Source organism: Pezoporus wallicus, unplaced genomic scaffold (assembly GCF_028554395.1).
Source record: "Pezoporus wallicus isolate ANWC-B61680 ecotype Strahan unplaced genomic scaffold, APGP_CSIRO_Pwel_v1 scaffold_2696, whole genome shotgun sequence".
Classification (NCBI taxonomy): domain Eukaryota; kingdom Metazoa; phylum Chordata; class Aves; order Psittaciformes; family Psittacidae; genus Pezoporus; species Pezoporus wallicus.
This window is the reverse complement of record NW_026637439.1, coordinates 2,742,157-2,760,968: the sequence shown is the minus strand read 5'-3', so window position 1 is coordinate 2,760,968 and position 18,812 is coordinate 2,742,157. Positions and strand designations below refer to the sequence as shown.

At 41.4% G+C, this 18,812-nt stretch overlaps 1 protein-coding gene across 8 annotated transcripts in view; it reads left to right on the top strand.

The window, feature by feature from the left end:
* Window positions 1-18,812, top strand: part of ERBIN (erbb2 interacting protein) — a 116,892-nt gene that overhangs the window by 58,415 nt on the left and 39,665 nt on the right. For all 8 annotated transcript variants that reach the window (XM_057405484.1, XM_057405486.1, XM_057405488.1 and 5 more), the window contains 2 exons: window positions 13,003-13,081; window positions 13,769-13,858. In XM_057405484.1, the coding sequence (XP_057261467.1) occupies window positions 13,003-13,081; window positions 13,769-13,858 (169 nt within the window). The remainder of the gene's footprint in view (window positions 1-13,002; window positions 13,082-13,768; window positions 13,859-18,812) is intronic.

The window sequence follows — 18,812 nt, the reverse complement described above, 5'->3', positions numbered from 1 at the left end:
TGTTTAGGTAAATTAGTGTGTTAGGTATGTCTTCAACAAGCACAGCATTACTGGATATCTTTTTGGGTTTTTGTTTGTTTGTTTCCAGGGAAAAAGCATTTAGGAACCTGTCTTGCTACTCACACTCCTTCTTCTACATTGTGTCAGGAATGTAATTAGAGCAGGCCTAGAGATACCTTGTTCTAAAAAGTGGAAGGTCTTAAAAATGGTTTGAGGATGAATGCTTGGAAGACTCATGTGGGTTTCCAAATGTATCCTAGCTGTGCCAGTCCATGTGTTTAAAAGGAATATAAACCAAAATCCACCCCCTCCCCCCACCCCTGTCATCTTGTTTTCTCTCTCTGAATCAGCTCTGATTATTTAGCAGTGCAAGTTACTGTTTTTGGTGGAAGTGATGAGGAGGCATTATCCATTAGGAGGATTAGGAGGCTAACATACAGTATAAACCAGGATTCGTTACAGCTTGAATCTCACAGAGTTGGAATGATTTTTTTAGCTTTCAGATTAAAAACTTAAAATTTTGAATTTCAGAATTGGTCTCAAACCAAAAAATTTAGAAATACTAAACTTGCTGCAGACATGTAATGGGGTCAAAACTATAAAAAGGCAGTTTGCATGTTAATACTGCTGCTTTTTCCACATGTGGACATTTATGCAGAAGATCCTTTTGTCTTAATTGTGAATATATATTTTACTATACATAGAGGTATGTCATTAAGTACTCACCTCGTTAACAAAATAAGCATCAAATATACTGTCAATATGGTGTTTTATTGTAAATCTCATTACATTATTAGAGTTTTCACAACAACAAAGATTACATTTTTCTTTGAAACTCTAGAAAAGCTTAAAAATCTCCCTATGGAAGTGTTCCCTGGGGTTTTGTGGGGTTTTTTGGTTCGTTATTGGGTTTGGGGGTGTGGGTTTTGTTGGGTTGTTTTGGTTTTTTTTTGAGTGATGTTTGTGTTTGTTTGTTTTTTGTTTTTTTTTTTTAAATGAAAACACTGTTTAACTTGTTCTGGTCAGGTTTGTAGCTTGGCTGACATTTGGCATTAATCATTGCATAGGCTCTACAAAAGTTATCTGTATTGCTTTCCAAAACCCTTCCAAGCAGTCCTCCATTTTTCATTGTATAAACCTAAGAAAGGAGCACTCCCAGAGTACTCATCATAGCTTACAATCCTGCAAGTGTCCCTCATTAAAGGAAAGACAAATGGGAAGGGGAAGCTCAAAACTTTTAAGAGCATGTAGAATTGGAGAAAAGGACTTGTAAAGTGGAGATGGAGAGGTGAATCTTCTTACTAAGCTGTAAGTAGGTACTTGTCAAGCAAAATCACTTCAAGGAAAAAAATCAAGAAACCCAGTGGAGATTATTTTCAGAATTTTGAAAAAAGTAGAAGTTTTTCTAGGAAGGAAACTTCTGTGCATAAACAAAGAGGAAAGAGTAGAGAATGAAAAGTTATAATGAATTTTCAAATCAGTGTTTTATTAAATTGGTAACAAGTTTAATGGTGGTAGGTTAAATTGATGACATTTATTTTTTTCAGTTTTACTTCTTGAGAAAGGTAGGTTTCTTCCGTAGGTATCTAAGCTTATACATTTTTGCCTTTAGTAAGAGACAGTCAGAAAGCCAGGCTTCTGTACAAGGAAAACAAAGTTGCAAGGAATTTTACAATTCTGACACTGAGAGTTGAAGGGGAACAACTGACATATAGCAGCTTTCAAAAAGCTTTGGGATATCTATTTGCAGAACAGAGTTTATTTGCAACAGTTGCTCCTTTCTTTTGAAATAATAGATTTTTTTTTTTCTAGGCAAGGCTTTCACTAAATAAGTCAGAGACTCCTAAGCTGCTTGGCAGCAACTAGAGTACTGAGTACCGCGTTGTGGCCATGGAGGTCAACCTTGCAACTCCAGATCTGAGCAGGAAGGTGTTACTGCTGCCCTACAGCCTAGACAGGCACCTCATAGAAACCTGAGCTCTTGGTTGATCTGAAATCAGCTACAGCAAGGGACCCTCTAAGAATTTTGGAAAGAGAAATGAACGGTCAAAAGGAAGGGTGGATGGGTCAGCACTGTGCTGACTTATATTGATTGGGTTCTAGCACACTGCTTACTTTGAATAATGAAAAGGGCTGCTCTTAATTCACAAGGTATGCATAAATCCCAGATTGAAGCAAATTATATGAATGTATAAGAATACAAACTGCGACTGATACTTTAAGCTTTCAGTTTAAAAATTTGCATTGTGCAAACATTTTACATAATATTTCGGACTGTTGTGGCCTATATTTTTGAATTCTGAAAATATTTTGATTGCCATGTTGGCAATAGTATTGGTTGGAAGGACAGTTGTAGTAGAGGCCTGAGTGGAAGAACAAACAAAAGCTGCTCTTTTAACAGTTAAGCTGCTTTTCGGCAGGTCCTAATAGCTGCTTGCCCAGAAGTTGAGATCAGAATTAACAGATTAGCTGAGGGAAGGATATATGTAATTGAGGTCACTTTCAGGCTCATGCAAACCAAGCCTACATGTTTGCCTCTGTCCTCTGTATTTGTAATGGTGCAGAGTGGGACTGGTACACAGTGGGCTGTAGTTTCATTTATTTTGCATCAAGAAGGCTTTTTGATGTGTCTGGTGAGAACTTTTTTTCTTTTGGCACATTCCCCATAAACTGAGAGATCTAGCTGTAAACTCTTACTTGGCAACATCACCCATATGGCTTCTGTAGGTCTTGTATTCATTAATAATTTTCCTTCTCTGTGCTTTTTAGGAATTAAACCGTAACCTTTTTTTTTGATTTTTTTAAACTTTTTTTTCCCTGGTTTTTTTTTTTTTCTTTTGCAAGCCTCTCTAAAACATTTTGTGATTATGTATAAGAAGAGGTGGAACTTGATTATGAACAGCAGAGCAAACCCTCATATGGAGTAGGGCTGAAACAGTAGCATATAGGAGTGTCAGCTCTGGAGGTCCATTGCAATGAAGGATTCTGCCAAAAGTTGATGTAACTTGCACAGTTTTCTGTAAATCCAGAATTGCCAGCATTTCTGAATTAAAAAAACATATCTGATGGAGATAAAGTGTCATCCTGGTCTGCAAGTTATGCTGACCCAGGTAATAGGAAAGGTTGTGCTATGCAGGGGAGGAGATGAGTGTAACTCCAGATGGTGAGTGGGACCTCGATTATCGTTACAATTGCCTTAATCCAGTCTAAACAGAGAGGCATTTGTGCACATCTGCTCTGATGAGCTGTGCCAAAACAGTCATTGCTCTCCAGGGAGTTAAAGATCAGGGGAAATTCCATATTTCAGCCATGTTATGTGATCCAGAACTGAGGTTGATTACCTTCAGATCTGTGGCCATTGACCAGAAATCCCGATATGACCTTTTATATATGACCTTTTCCTTGTGCCATTTGGGCACGTCCACAGCTGGTCTGGGGTCATGATTAGACACCACTTTCCTGGTTAGGCTCATTAGCTGGCAATCTTTTGCCAAGTAGAGTTCTGAATGATGAATGCCTTCTGCTTTCGGCTTAGTCCAACAGGAATTTCAGGTTCTTCTTCCTTACCTTACTGCTAAATTCTATAATACTGTTAAGTATTACAGTCCCATCTCTCTCTTCCCCACTGTGCCCCTCTTTTTTTTTTTTCCAAGTGTTGTTTTTGGTAGAAACCAGCCAGTGAATTTAAAAATGCCTGAAATTTGCAAAAACAGGGAGGAAGGAACAGGGGAGTAAATACTAAAAGCTGTTATGTAAAGCACACTTTGGTGGGAAGCTGTACTACAGAAAGAGCTTTGCTTTCAATTCAGTTTGAATCTGATAGTTATAATTAAAGATTACCAGCAAATTGTGTTCTCTCCTGTGCTCTGTAAATGGTCATAGTCCATAAGTGGGATGGTTTGGTTGTTTTGTTGTTTGGGTTTGTTGGGTTTTGTTTGTTTGGTTTTTTTTTGAAAATGGTAAGTGTGATCTGTAAATAAGTTACAGCACTGAAGTCAGTTGGGAGTGATGGCTGTTATCATGTAGAGCAAGAAACAACAGCAGGATGAGGAATCGTCCATATGAGGCTTTTCAAGTAAAGTGGGTAAGGCTGCAACAGACTAGATAACTCCTAAGTAATCTGTTGCACTGCCTTCTACAATCCTTAAGTATCAGTATATAAAGAAAGAAAAATGAGATTTAGAAAGTAATGTGGATCTCAATTTGCAGTGCTCCTTTGATCAGATGCACATGGAGGGTGGGAGTGACTATCAAATTGATGAATTCTCACAGTGTTAGAAAAGGAGAGCAGAAAGATGTGGTCACAGAGACCCTTGAGATATGCTGACCTTCCTTAATGGGCAAGAAGATTCAGGACACTTAAGGATAGGTGGAAAGCAGAGAAACAAGGAACAGGTTCTCTTACAAAGTGCTTGTTACAGCCATTTGTCCTCTCAGATCTTTTTCCAGTGTCTCTCAGCCTTCTTACATGCTCTTCCTTCGTACTTGCTTTTAAAATTTGATTTCTTAGTGGGAGAACTGAAAGAATTCTAATCCAACAGTAACTGCATGTTTTTAGCAAGCAGGAAGAAAATGGCTGGGGGAAAGTGAATGTCTGGGGTAGTCAGGCAATAAATGCAGCTTCCTATCATGTGATAGAGAGCAGCAGTCCCCTGTTGTGTTTTTTTTCCTATCTTCTCAATGTGTGCTACAAACATTAGGTTTATTTCGTACTGTCATTCCCAATTTACCGCTCTTTTGAATGATGGCTGACATTTACCCATACTGAAGTACTGAGTGAGGTTTGTAAAGATGGTGTATACCATAACAATCCTGTCTCTAAGCAGCAGCAAAATTAAATTCAGAGGCTCCTTCACTGTTAGCTTTGACATATCAGTTGAATTTCTGTTGTTAATTTGTTGTTAAAACTGTTGCTGCCTCTTGCCCAAGGCATAGTCAAACAGGAGACTACTGTAGAGTCCTCTGATTATGTACAAAAGCATATTGATTTAACATGTCTGTATTTGGATAGCTAATATTTTACTTGGCTGTTCCTTTGAGAGTAAGTTTACGTTGACATTTTCCTCTCTATCAGATGTTCTGTGTTTTGTTTTCTAGGTAGTTAAGGCAGATTTTAGTCTTCTGTGTTTCAATGAATTCTTGACACAGGCAGTGGAAACTAATAATAAAAACATGAGGTTTAACATATAATCATAAAATCATAAAATGGGTTGGAAGGGACCTTAAAAACTATCTAGTTCGACCCCCCCCCCATGCCACGGGCAGGGACATCTTCCACTAGACCAGGTTGCTCCAAACCTCACCCAGCCTGGCCTTTGACATTTGAAGGGATGGGGCAGCCGCAACTTCTCTGGGCAACCTGTGCCAGTGTCTCACCATGAAATCTTTCATCCAAGGACCAAGCCAGCGCCAGCAGTTTCACCTTAAAAACTAAGCTTAGAGAATCTCTCAGTGTAATTCAAACAGTGAAACTAATGGCGCAGGGTGAGTCTGAAACACAACTTTGCTTCCAATATTTAAATGTATTGGAAATGTTTCTCTAAATGCAAAGATTATATGACAACAATTGGTAATGTATGTTTCTAGTCTTTTTGTGGTGATTTTCTAATCTTTTTTTAAACCTGTCCTTGGAGTTGAAAATATCATTGCTGCTTTCTAGAAATGAAGCTTCATTACATCAAAGTATTATGATGTAGTGAGTTAAATCAGGATTCCCTATTGTCATTTTCTGCTTCAACTCCACTTACAGCGCCAGTAAACCTCACATGGCTGAAGCTGCATACATCATAGAATCATAGAATGGTTTGGGTTGGAAGGCACCTCAAAGATCATCTATTCCCAGCCCCCCTGCCATGGGCAGGGACACCTTCCACTAGACCAGGTTACACCAAGCCTCATCCAGCCTGGCCTTGAACGTGGCCAGGGATGGGCAACCATATTTAGTAACACATGTGTATTTACATGAACAGGTGTGGGAGTAAACCAGAAGTGTCAGAAATCTTCACCTATATTATAGTCGATGATTCAATTCCTGCTGGTCCCCCCTGCTTCTATATTTTATTGTTCTCAAGTTCAACAATCTGTTTCCCAAAAGGCTCCCTGATACTTAGAGGTATTTAAACACCTGGATTAACTGTGTGGCTTACTGTGCTTTTCTTGCTTTTCACAGTATCACAGTATGCTAGAGATTGGAAGGGACCTCAAAAGATCATCTAGTCCAATCCTCCTGCCAGAGCAGGAACACCTAGATAAGGTTACACAAGAATGTGTCCAGGCGGGTTTTGAATGTCTCCAGGGAAGGAGACTCCACAACCTCCCTGGGCAGCCTGTTCCAGTGCTCCGTCACCCTCACTGAGAAGAAGTTTCTTCTCAAGTTTAAGTGGAACCTCTTGTGTTCCAGTTGGTACCCATTACCCCTTGTCCTATCTGAGTAGAGCCTGGCTCCATCCTCGTGACACTCCCCCTTTATATATTTATATACACTAATAAGGTCACCCCTCAGTCTCCTCTTCTCCAAACTATAGAGACCCAGCTCCCTCAGTCTTTCCTCATAAGGGAGATGCTTCACTCCCTTAATCATCTTTGTTGCCCTGCGCTGGACTCTCTCCAGCAGCTCCCTGTCCTTCTTGAACTGAGGGGCCCAGAACTGGACACAATATTCCAGATGCGGTCTCACCAGGGCAGAGTAGAGGGGAAGGAGAACTTCTCTTGGCCTACTAACCACCCCCCTTCTAATACACCCCAGGATGCCATTGGCCTTCTTAGCCACAAGGGCACAGTGTTGGCTCATGGTCATCCTGTCGTCCACTAGGACCCCCAGGACCCTCTCCCCTACACTGCTCTCTAACAGGTCGTTCCCCAACCTATACTGGAACCTGGGGTTGTTCCTGCCCAGATGCAGGACTCTACACTTTCCCTTGTTATATTTCATCAAGTTATTCCCTGCCCAACTCTCCAGCCTGTCCATGTCTCGCTGGATGGCAGCACAGCCTTCTGGCGTGTCAGCCACTCCTCCCAGCTTAGTGTCATCAGCAAACTTGCTGATAGTACACTCAATTCCCTCATCTAAATCATTGATGAATATATTAAATAATACTGGTCCCAGTACTGACCCTTGAGGCACTCCACTAGTTACAGGCCTCCAACTAGACTCCACCCCATAGACTACAACTCTCTGGCTTCTCTCCTTTAGCCAATTCACAGTCCACCTCACTACCTGATCATCCAGATCACACTTCCTCAATTTAGCTGTGAGGATGCTGTGGGAGACTGTGTCAAATGCTTTGCTGAAGTCAAGGTAGACCACATCCACCGCTCTGCCATCATCCATCCACCGTGTTATTTCCTCATAAAAGGCTAAGAGATTGGTCAAGCATGATTTCCCCTTGGTGAAGCCATGTTGACTGCCCCTCATAACCCTCTTATCCTTGATATGCCTTAAGATGGCACCAAGGATAAGGTGCTCCATCACTTTCCCAGGGATGGAGGTGAGGCTGACCGGTCTATAGTTACCCGGGTCCTCCTTCTTGCCCTTTTTGAAGACTGGAGTGACATTTGCTTTCCTCCAGTCCCCAGGCACCTCTCCTGTTTCCCAAGACTTGGTAAAGATGATGGAGAGTGGTCTAGCAATGACTTCCGCCAGTTCCCTCAGCACCCGCGGGTGCATCCCATCTGGACCCATGGATTTATGGATGTCCAGATTGCTCAACCGGTCTCTAACCCATTCCTCATCGACTAAGGCAAACCGCTCCATTGACCTGACTTCATCTGAGGTCTCAGGGGTACAGGACTCTTCAGGACTGCCTGCAGCAGAGTAGACAGAGACAAAGAAGGCATTCAGTAACTGCCATCTCTGTATCTTCTGTCACCAGGGCACCCATCCCGTTCATCAGTGGGCCTACATTGCCTCTGGTGTTAGTTTTGTCTGCCATGTATTTGAGAAAGCTCTTTCTGCTGTCCTTGACCCCTCTCACCAGATTTAATTCTAAGGAGGCCTTAGTCATCATAGCTGCCTTCCTACATCCTCTAGCAGCAGCCTTATATTCCTCCCAAGTGGCCAGCCCCTCCTTCCATGATCTGTAAAGTCTCCTCTTCCACTTGAGCATACCCAGCAATTCCCTATTTAGCCACGCAGGTCTCCTGGCCCTCTTCCTTGACTTCCTACGTGTCGGGATGCTCCGATCTTGAGCTCGGAAAAAGCAATCCTTGAATGCCAACCAACTATCTTGGGACCCTTTACCTTCAAGCAGCCTTGCCCATGGGATTTCCCCTAGCAATTGCTTGAAAAGGCCAAAGTTTGCCCTGCTAAAGTCCAGGGTTGCAATTCTACTTGCTATTCTACTGGTCCTACCACACAAGATCCTGAAGTCCACCATCTCGTGGTCGCTGTACCCAAGGCAGCCCTCAACCTTTACTGCTTCGACCAGACCCTCCTTGTTAGTGAGGATGAGATCCAGCAGCGCTCCTCTTCTGGTTGGCTCATCCACCATTTGCATGAGGAAGTTATCATCCATACACTGGAGGAACCTCCTGGACTGTGGCTGGGTTGCTGAGTAGTCCTTCTACATCAGGGAAGTTAAAATCCCCCACAACAACCACAGCCTGTGACTGTGAGGCCACTCTCAGCTGCCTGTAGAAGTCCTAGTCAACTTCCTCACCTTGATCTGGTGGCCTGTAACAGACACCCACAACAGTATCACCCCTGCCAGCCCACCCCTTAATTCTCACCCACAGACTCACTTCTCAGTACAATACCTGATATGAGTCAAAAACAATAGTTTCAACCATTTAGTATGGAACAAAAGTTCTTGTCAAGAAAGACCTTAAAATCTGCTTTGACAGAAATGATGTTTCTACGTGCATTGGATTTATGGAAATGTTAGCATGGTGACTCTGCTACTCGACATCACCAATTGACATAGTTTGAAAGTATGTGTTTTATGACTACTTTTCTTGTTAGGCGGTATTGCCAAATCTTAAGTCCTAATGTTCCAAGTCAGTCTTGTTACTGCACATAGAAAGAAGCAGACTCAAGACTAGTAGCAGAAATCGTGTCATTTCTTATGTAAGTAAAAATACTATTTAGCAGTTGATGTTTTGCCACATTTTCTCTGCTTCGGTATTCTCAGAACGTATACATGGAGAGATAAAACCAAGTCCCACCTGCTATTCTGAATGAGAAGACACACTGCTATTATCTTTCTCTCTGCAGCTGAACTGTAAGAAAGTTAATATCACTTGGAGCAGCACGAAATGTCTCACTGTCACTTGCATAAAAGCAAACATCCACAGAGTACAGTTCCTTCTTAGTAGTTTCATTCCCCGAGTTCAGGCTGGCCTCTCTACACACTTAATGAAGCACCCTAGAAGTGGACACAGTTAAATGCACTCTTTGAAAGGCAAACCCAAGTTTTTTTAAACTGTATTTTACTGGCATAGCAGTTTTTTTCTTGAAAAAAAATAGTGTATTCTTAATCCAAATGGAAATACTGCTGTATGAATTGTTGCTGTACTTAGGACAAGTTTATATAAAATAAACACACCTGTCCCAGAGTGTAAGAACAATGTAGTGACACACTGCAAAAGCAACTTCAGGTGTGATAACTGTTGTTTTAGTTATTCTTATGGTATAGTAAAGATTGAGGTGAAAGTCTTGGGCAGTAGAGTGATTCAGTACTGATACCCTACTGACATGGTGGATACCTCTTTCCTGTTTTCAAGGGCTGTTTTGTCAGTTCTGACAAACACAACTTTGGCAGATACATGGACTGCAAATTCACTCTGGTGTTTCTGGAGATAAACTTGGAAAAAGACGTGGTTACTTATTTTTTTGATTTTCAAACATAAGTGTTTCTGCAGCATCTTTGTCCTTTTCTACAAATAATCTGAAGCTAACAGCAAGCATATTTCACATTTTGGGATATCTCTTCAGAACTGTGAATGCTGTAAACATACTTCAAGTTTTGAAGCCTTACCATTTCACCTGGGTATCATACAAGCCATGCATTGGTCCTGTTGGAAACTTTGTTTTACCATATAAATGTCATGGTTTAAACCCAGTCAGGCAACTCGTTAACTCACACCCCCCCCCCCTTCTTGCCCTCCCCCTGCTCCCGGAGGGACGGAGAGGAGAATCAAAAAGAATGCAACTCCCACGGGTTGAGATAAGAACAGTTTAGTAACTAAGGTATAACACAAATCACTACTGCTACCACCAATGATAATAATGATAAAGGAAATAACAAGGGAAGAGAATACAACACCTCAGCACCAGCTGACCGATAACTCGCCCCCCCAAGCCCGACCAAGCTCCAACCGATACCTCCTCCAACCCTGCAGTCTCCCAGCCCTTCCGGCTAACTCCCAGTTACATCCTGAGCATGACGTGCTGTGGTATGGAATACCTCTTTGGTCAGTTTGGGTCAGGTGTCCTGTCTCTGCTTCCTCCCGGCTTCCCCTCCTCCCTGGCAGAGCATGAGGCTCACAAAGTCCTTGGCCAAACCAAAACATCGCTATCAGTTCTGCTCCCAGGCCGAAAGTCAAAACACTGCACTGCACCAGCTACCAAGAAGGGGAAAAAATGACTGCTACTGCTGAACCCATGACATTATCCACCCCTTATTCCATACCATTCACGTCATGCTCAGATCCCACATTTTCAATATACCATCACTCTTATCTTAGTGCACAGACCAGTCCCTATAAAGCTGCTGTGTCCGTCTGGTCCATGATGTCAGGCTCCATCTCTTGTAACAGTCTTCCAGAATAGGAGAGACTGTGTGCAGTGTTCACACTCATGAATAACCTGGGCAATAGTGTCCATTGCTAAGTCCACCCCTCGATCATGAGTCCATCTTTGTGCTGCATCTCTGCTCTGATGGCCTGAAGTGCCATGGGCCCACCAGGCTTAAAATAATTCACTGTCCCCTTCAGCAGTTTCTGCAGCTTCTTGCTGGGGACTCCATACAGCTGCCTTCCATCTCCGATGCTTCCAAAGCACTGGAGGGGCCCAGTGGACTAGATACTTGCCCATACTGTCCCACACACCCTGCCACTCATGACTGTCCAGCCTTAGGGAAAATCTCCTGGTCCCCCTATATTGTCGTCTAACCCCAGACAAGACCCAAACCTGACTCTGCTTAACTTTTGAGATCAGACAAAATGGTGATGGGTAGCACACAGTCTGTGTGTGTGCCAACATGCTGATCCCCATCACAATCAGCAGGCAGGTCCCAAGGGTACCCAAAGGCCATTCAAAACCTTCAGAAGTCTCAGAGGATGCTGCTGTACTTGTCACTGGGGCTGGTGTAGCTGCTGTGCTTGCCGGCTCTCCCACCACCAGCTTCTCTTTTCCTGAGTCCAGCTCTTCCTCCTCTGCCTTGCTGGGAAATGCTGCGTGGTCTCCTGCATCCTCCTAGGGCTCGGCGGGCGGCTTCCGGGGAATGCTCTCGGCCGTCGCGGGGCTCAGCTCCTCCGCGGGGCTCGGCTCCTCCGCCGCCTTCTCCCGCTGCTCGGCAGCCGCCTCCTTCTGCTCCTCGACCGCCCCGACCTCCTCCACCGGCAGCCGGCCCCTCGCGGCCTCCGGCCCCGCTCCCGCCGCCGCTTGGTCCCCGGGGCCGCTCTCCTGAGCCGCTTCGGCTGCCGCCGGCTCCCGGGGCCGCTCCCCCTCGGCTCCCCGCAGCCTCACGAAGATGGAGAGTAGGGTGAGGGCCAGGCCGGTGAAGAGCAGCCGGACGGCCAGGTACAAGTCCACGGCCACGTCCGTCCCGCCCTGCTGCTGGAGCCCGCCCGTATTACAAGCCATTGCCATAAAGCGCAGTAAGACAAGAACCTTAGCCCAAGCCCCACACTTGATAAACACTAACACAGCAAATACCGGCTCTACGTAAGTTACAACATTCTGAAGCTGTGAGATCAACAAGAACAACTCTGAGAGCCAATAAATCGTCATTGTGATGAGTGACTATTAATCTGGTCAGATCTGTCGTTATCTCAACCCTTCGTGCCCCACGTTGGGCGCCAAAAAGAACTGTCGTGGTTTAAACCCAGTCAGGCAACTCGTTAACTCACACCCCCCCCCCCCCCCCCCCCTTCTTGCCCTCCCCCTGCTCCCGGAGGGACGGAGAGGAGAATCAAAAAGAATGCAACTCCCACTGGTTGAGATAAGAACAGTTTAGTAACTAAGGTATAACACAAATCACTACTGCTACCACCAATGATAATAATGATAAAGGAAATAACAAGGGAAGAGAATACAACACCTCAGCACCAGCTGACCGATAACTCGCCCCCCCAAGCCCGACCAAGCTCCAACCGATACCTCCTCCAACCCTGCAGTCTCCCAGCCCTTCCGGCTAACTCCCAGTTACATCCTGGGCATGACGTGCTGTGGTATGGAATACCTCTTTGGTCAGTTTGGGTCAGGTCCTGTCTCTGCTTCCTCCCAGCTTCCCCTCCTCCCTGGCAGAGCATGAGGCTCACAAAGTCCTTGGCCAAACCAAAACATCGCTATCAGTTCTGCTCCCAGGCCGAAAGTCAAAACACTGCACTGCACCAGCTACCAAGAAGGGGAAAAATGACTGCTACTGCTGAACCCATGACAATAAATTAATGCCTTTACCCCTCAACTGCCTCTCTCCCTCCCTCGCCTCTTAAATACTATTAGTACTGAGGGCCTGATCTTAGGTACATTACAAAGACTTTAATATTTGGTAACGAGCAGTGGAAATTGTTAAGTGTACAGTGTCTCTATAATGTTGCTTTATATGTTGTCTGCTAAGCTGCACTATGAAATGCTTTAGGAATAGAATAGTGAAAGAATTGATACTGCATAAGAGTACTTCTTTAATGAAAATTGTGTCTGAAGTGAAATACCAAAGGACCAGTTCACTGTTTGCTAAAACAAAGTTTTTATGGTTAGTGTTTTTATGTGCATAATTTTTGTGCCTGTGATGGAGTTTAATAATTTAAGACTGTTTCCCTACTTCTTTCTGTGTTTTGCAGGCATACAGGAGTTTCCAGAAAATATAAAGAACTGTAAAGTTTTGACAGTTGTTGAGGCCAGTGTAAATCCAATTTCGAAGTAAGTTTGTAATTCTTTTATGTTTTATATTTTGTGCAAACACTGCTGAGTCTCAGACTTGCCCCAGACATGCACCCACCCTTGGATGCAAGCAGGAGAGTCACAGTGCAATGAGGTTCATTAAGCTTATTGCACTGAGATACAGTATAGCTATGTCATTGAAGTATTTTGCCCAAGTTAATAGGCTATGTGGGCAATACCATGTTTCTTTCTCAGCTTTTTTAAGTCTATCAATTTTCTGTGAACGTAGAGAAATATGAAGAGTTTTCTTTCTTAATAGCAATAATTTTCCTCTAAAGCCTGTACAACTGTGTTTCAAACTTAGCTTATATGGGTAGATTTGTTCAGTGTAACTCTTCTGGGGAAAATATACATTGTGTAGGTTTTAATTATGTTACTGTCTTTGAGTGCCTCCACCACATTAGGTATCAGGAGACCACAAATAGGAAGGCTACGTTTGTTGTCTGTAGAATTTATTACCTGTGGATACTTAGTACTTATGAAGAATTTTGAGACTAATCTGGCAGAAAGCAAGTATTGTCTAGTGCAATTTTGTAGAAATTCTGGTATTACCTAAATTTTGATGTTATCAGCATGCAGGACTTAATACTGTATTATTGTTTGAGAAAATATGATTTAATGCCCTAAACATAATTGAAACAAACCCACTACATTATTTCTATATAGACTTCCAGACGGATTTTCCCAACTGCTAAACCTAACACAGCTGTATCTGAATGATGCTTTTCTTGAGTTTTTGCCAGCCAATTTTGGCAGGTAAGTTGAATTTAAAACTTAGAATCTATATTTAGTTTTAAATTTATACAGAGCAGTTTCTGCTGCTTCTCCAGCAAAGTGTAAACTGGAGGAGGGGAAGAAGTGTACGTTACCAATCCATTTTTTTAGTTACAGAAAAAAATTTTATTACCATTTTTTAATTGGTCTTTTAAAGAACAGTCAGAAAGCTTATGAAGAAGCAAGAAATAAAACTCATTTACACACTTCCTTCTTTTACAGCACAAGTCTGGTATGTACGGGAGACTAGTATTTCTGAAGTATGGTTTGTTTATCATTTAGTAATCATAGTGAAGCAAATAATGACATCTGTGATTCCACTTGTCCCCTCCTAGCTGCCCAGATTCTTTATACACATCTATAATTCTCAGGTGCCTTGTTGTCAGGAAGCTTCCTGAAAGACTTAGCATGTTTATGGTGTGATGACTAAGCAAAATTATTATGTGTAATAGCTTAAACACAAGACAAATACCAAACCCCTACATCTTTAAAATGGAATAAATCTTGGGAGCTGAAGTGGAAGCGTAATACTGTTAAAAGGAAGACTCCTAGATATGCATAATTAATCCAGTTCTTGTCATACTGATTTAGCTATTTCTGCTTTCCCCCCCTCACTCTCTTCGCTCTTACTTTATACTCTCTTTTCCTAAATTCATTCTTCAGAAAAATGCCTATTAGATAACCAGGCATAGCTGCATGAAAGCAGTTGCCTTAATCTGTAGTGTTATAGTTCATAGAATAATGGAATAATTTGTTTTGGAAGGGACCTTCAAAGGTCATGTAGTCCAACACTCCTGCAATGAGTAGGCATGTCTTCAACTAGATCAGGTTGCCCAGAACTACATCCAGTCTGGCCCTGAATGTCTCCAGGGATGGTGCATCTACCACCTCTCTGGGCAACCTGTGCCACTAATTTACCACCCTCATTGTAAAAATTTCTTTCTCATGTCTAGCCTGAATCTCCCCTCTTTTAGTTTAAAACCATCACCTGTCATCCTATTGCAACAGGCCGTGCTAAAATGTCTCTTCCTGTCTTATAGGCTCCTTTTAAGTACTGAAAAGCCACAATATGGTCTCCCTTGAGCCTTCTCTTTTCCAGGCTGAACAACCCCAACTCTCTCAGCCTTTCCACATAGAAAAGATGTTCCATTCCTCTTATAAATTTTGTGGCCTCCTCTGGACCCTCTCCAACAGGTCCATATCTTCTCCATATAGTTGGGTCAACACAGTTTACAAGAAATTAGAAATGGCCCCAAATGTAGTGCTGCAGAAATTTGGCAGATCAGATGTACAATGAAGGATGAACACAGGTCCAGTCCATTAGTGACCATTAGTTTATTAGTCAGTTGTGATGGAATTGCTGGCCTGTTCTTTTCTGCCCAGTTCCTGGTCTTTCCCTGATGAACTATTAAAAGCACCAGGTTGAGTACATGTTCAGCTAACAAAAAAGCTGCTTATGATGCAGGAGAATTAATTACTGTGCTTGTTTCTAGTACACAAAGTTTGCATTTCACAAGCCTTCATTAAGGTTGAAGAAGAAATATCTGGGAGATGCATAGTTCTTACTTGTTGGCATTTTAATGATTGCCTATACATTTTTCCATTCTGTTTTTCAGTCTAACCAAATGACAAGATTTACTTGGTAAAAAACAGGTACTACAGATGCAATTGAAGAGTTCAGGTTGACACAGTTGGTCTTATCAGTAGTAAATATTTCACATAATTTTAAGGAGTCTCATTAGAGTTTTTTCTCTGTCCCTGGTTAGGGAAATGGTGAGGTCATTAATTACTAACAGCTTAAGAATAAATCAGCTACTGAAGGCAACTTGAATGCCAGTTCTCCAGTGTAGTGCTTCTCCTAGTAACTATGAAGAATTCAGTTGTTGTTTTTTTTTAAAAAAGAAATAGTGACTTGCAGCATCCTAGCTTGAAACTGAAATAAAAACTTTCTCATCAGCTGTTTTTGAATGAATTCAAAGTATTTATAGACGTTTACCTGCTATTAATGGTGTAACACAGAATAAATACTATTCTATAGCAAGATACTATTTACATCAAATAAATTAGAAAACCATGAATTGGTAAAATGTAATTTCAAAGTAAGGTTCAGACCCCTTTGACATTGAATACTTCTGTAAGCGATCAGACTGCTCTGATGCCGCACAACCTTACAAGTAGGCATAAACACTTCCTAGTGCAAATGGTCTTTTAACTTGTACTTCAAAATGTGGGAATACATTTTTAAAAAACAAACCAAACAGCTCTGGTAGAAGCTTTTGGTATATATAAGAGTATTGTTGGTTATTTCCATAAAGGACAAGCCTTCAGCTTTTCTTCCAGTTTGGTGCATTAGTGGTTTTTGTATGGCCTTGCAGCTATTACTTTTCATTACATGGGAACACATGATCAACTGAGTACTGTTGCCTGCTCTTACTGGCGAAATGCATCTTAAAAACTCAGCCAATGTCATATTAAAGCTAGAAAGGTTATTATGCACCATGTGTCAGGGTGTCTCTGCCAGCAGTTCAGGTTAGAACCTGGTTTCCCAGATCAGTTTCTCTCTGACTGCTGATATTAATTTGTTCCATAGTTTAATTGCTGTCATCTCTCATGAGTGTTGTTGCCCATTCTCTCACCTGCTGTTTTACAGTGTTCTCGTATCCCGCTTTTAGTTTGTTAGGCTAAACAGAATTGTTTCTCTCTAGTATGTTAAGTTTTCCTTTGTGCCTGGTTTTATTAATACATCTTGGAATGAGTTTCAGTTTGAATCCATCATCTTCTTTTTGATAGAGGATGATGATATATATAGCTATATTTAGAATTCGAACTGAGTTCTCTTCATGGCTTGTACAGTGTCATGATTATCTTCTTGTTTCTCTTGGAAATGTCTGTGGTTATGCTGCAGTGTTCTGCTAGCCCTTTTTGTAGCTGCCTAGTATCATTTCTCACATGATTGACTAATGCCTTGGACAGCTCAGTTAGAAATGGCTTATGTCTCTGCAAGGAAATCATGAGTACTTGACTTGATGCTATGGCATCTTGTCCCTTTTCTATTTTTTTTCAGTCCTTAAAGTTGTACTGTTTTGGTTTTGTTTTGTTTTTTTTTTTCTCCTACGGTGTTCTAATAATTAATTGTACTGTCTGTGACTGCCTTGTATGGCATCAGCCAACTTAAATGTTTTTCCTATCCTTTAGGACTGCTGCTAAAATACATTGAACGGAATAGTACCAGAATGGGTCTCTGTCACGGGTATTCAGGCTGGTGCTTTGGAAAAGCTTTGCGTAATGCAAACTGCTTTTAGAGTATCCATGCAGCATTTTATTGTATTTGCCTCTGTGCTTTATTCTGGCCTCCAAAATTTGTGCTAAAGCTTTGCATACTATTGAGGTCAAGATTATCCAATCTTTTTTCCCCTTCTTTATGAGCACTGCATACTTGCTGTCCCTCAGTTATGTTGTACCAGTCCAGCTTGTTAAACTTATTAAAAATCACCAGGCTTTTGATTAAATGTGCCAGTTCCTTTGGAATTCTGATAAAGTGGGGTTTTTTTCTTCCACTCCCAAATTCTAATTTGAATGCATTAATATTGGCACAGATCCCAGAGTTAGCCTTTATGCCAGCAGTGCACAGGAATGAGAATTGCTTATGCTTACCTAAGAAAACCAAATCTGTTGTATCTAAATGCTTCGTGTATATTTAAATTTAACTATACAAATATATAAGCAGAGTATTCTAAACTTGAAGCTCACTGCATGCTAATTTTAAGACAGGGCTTTGGAATTGAAACATTTACTGTTGGATGTTTAAGATAAGCAAGGATTTTATCTTCAGTGCCATTCTAAAAACTCTTGAGAGTGTTGTCTGTAAGGGGGTGTTACTTCCAGAGTCTTTTTACTATGGTATTGCAATGAATTTCCTTTTAATCGTATTTCTTAATAATTTCCCAGAGGTATTTGCAGTAGCAGATATGTTTACTCTGGGATAATTTTTTACATAAATGTACAGTAATAATTAAATTGGGGATTTGATTTAGATGTGTGCAATTTTGCTGAAACCTTTGCAAGTGCAGCCTGCTATAGGATACATGCATGAGTCCTCTTGCCTTTACTTAAAAAAAAAAAATTAGAGTTCTGCTTTATCAAAACTGCAAATGAAATAAAAAATAAAGAACATTTCTGAAATATTTTTTACTTTCCAAGGCATGACTGCTGTTGAACAGCAAGTTTCCAAGTACACCTGCTATATATTTCTTTCACATATTTTACAGATCATATAATTAAAATATCCAATTTTAGCAAGAATATTGATCCTATCCTGGCAAGACATTTATGTAGAGATTTTTATTTTATTTAAAAGTTGAGCTATATTTTAAAAGCAGGCTAAGTTGGTTACATTAAATAACCATACTGCAGTAATAATTTTGAGACTGTTACACCAGGTATACTTAAAATTGAATACTCTGTTACAGCTTTGTGTTTAGGTGATGTGTAAATATTTCTGTGGTAATGGGTTTTTCAAGTTGAGAATGAAATATTTCGGTATGAGTATGACAAATCTTTATGATAGAATGGCACAGGAAATATATATTCTGCCACTATGACTTCTCCCTTTTCTTTAGTGTAGGTGAACTAGTTCTCCCTCTGTATTTCTTTTCAAAGTAAGCCCCAGTTTTTCAGTTCCATTACAGCTGTTCAGATACTTCGCATGGATATTTACACCAGCAATTTAAACCGGCTAGGCTGAATAATTGATGTGTATAGTTACATTAAATTGAATTAACCCTTACAGTCATAATGAAAGAAGTGACAACTGCTTCAGTCCAATATTTCTCATCAATTACTGCAAGAAAATTACTAGTTTAGACACAGCTTGTATATCACAGCCAGGAGAGATTAAAAATGTTTCCCTAGTAGCTCTACAGGTAGGGAATTCATT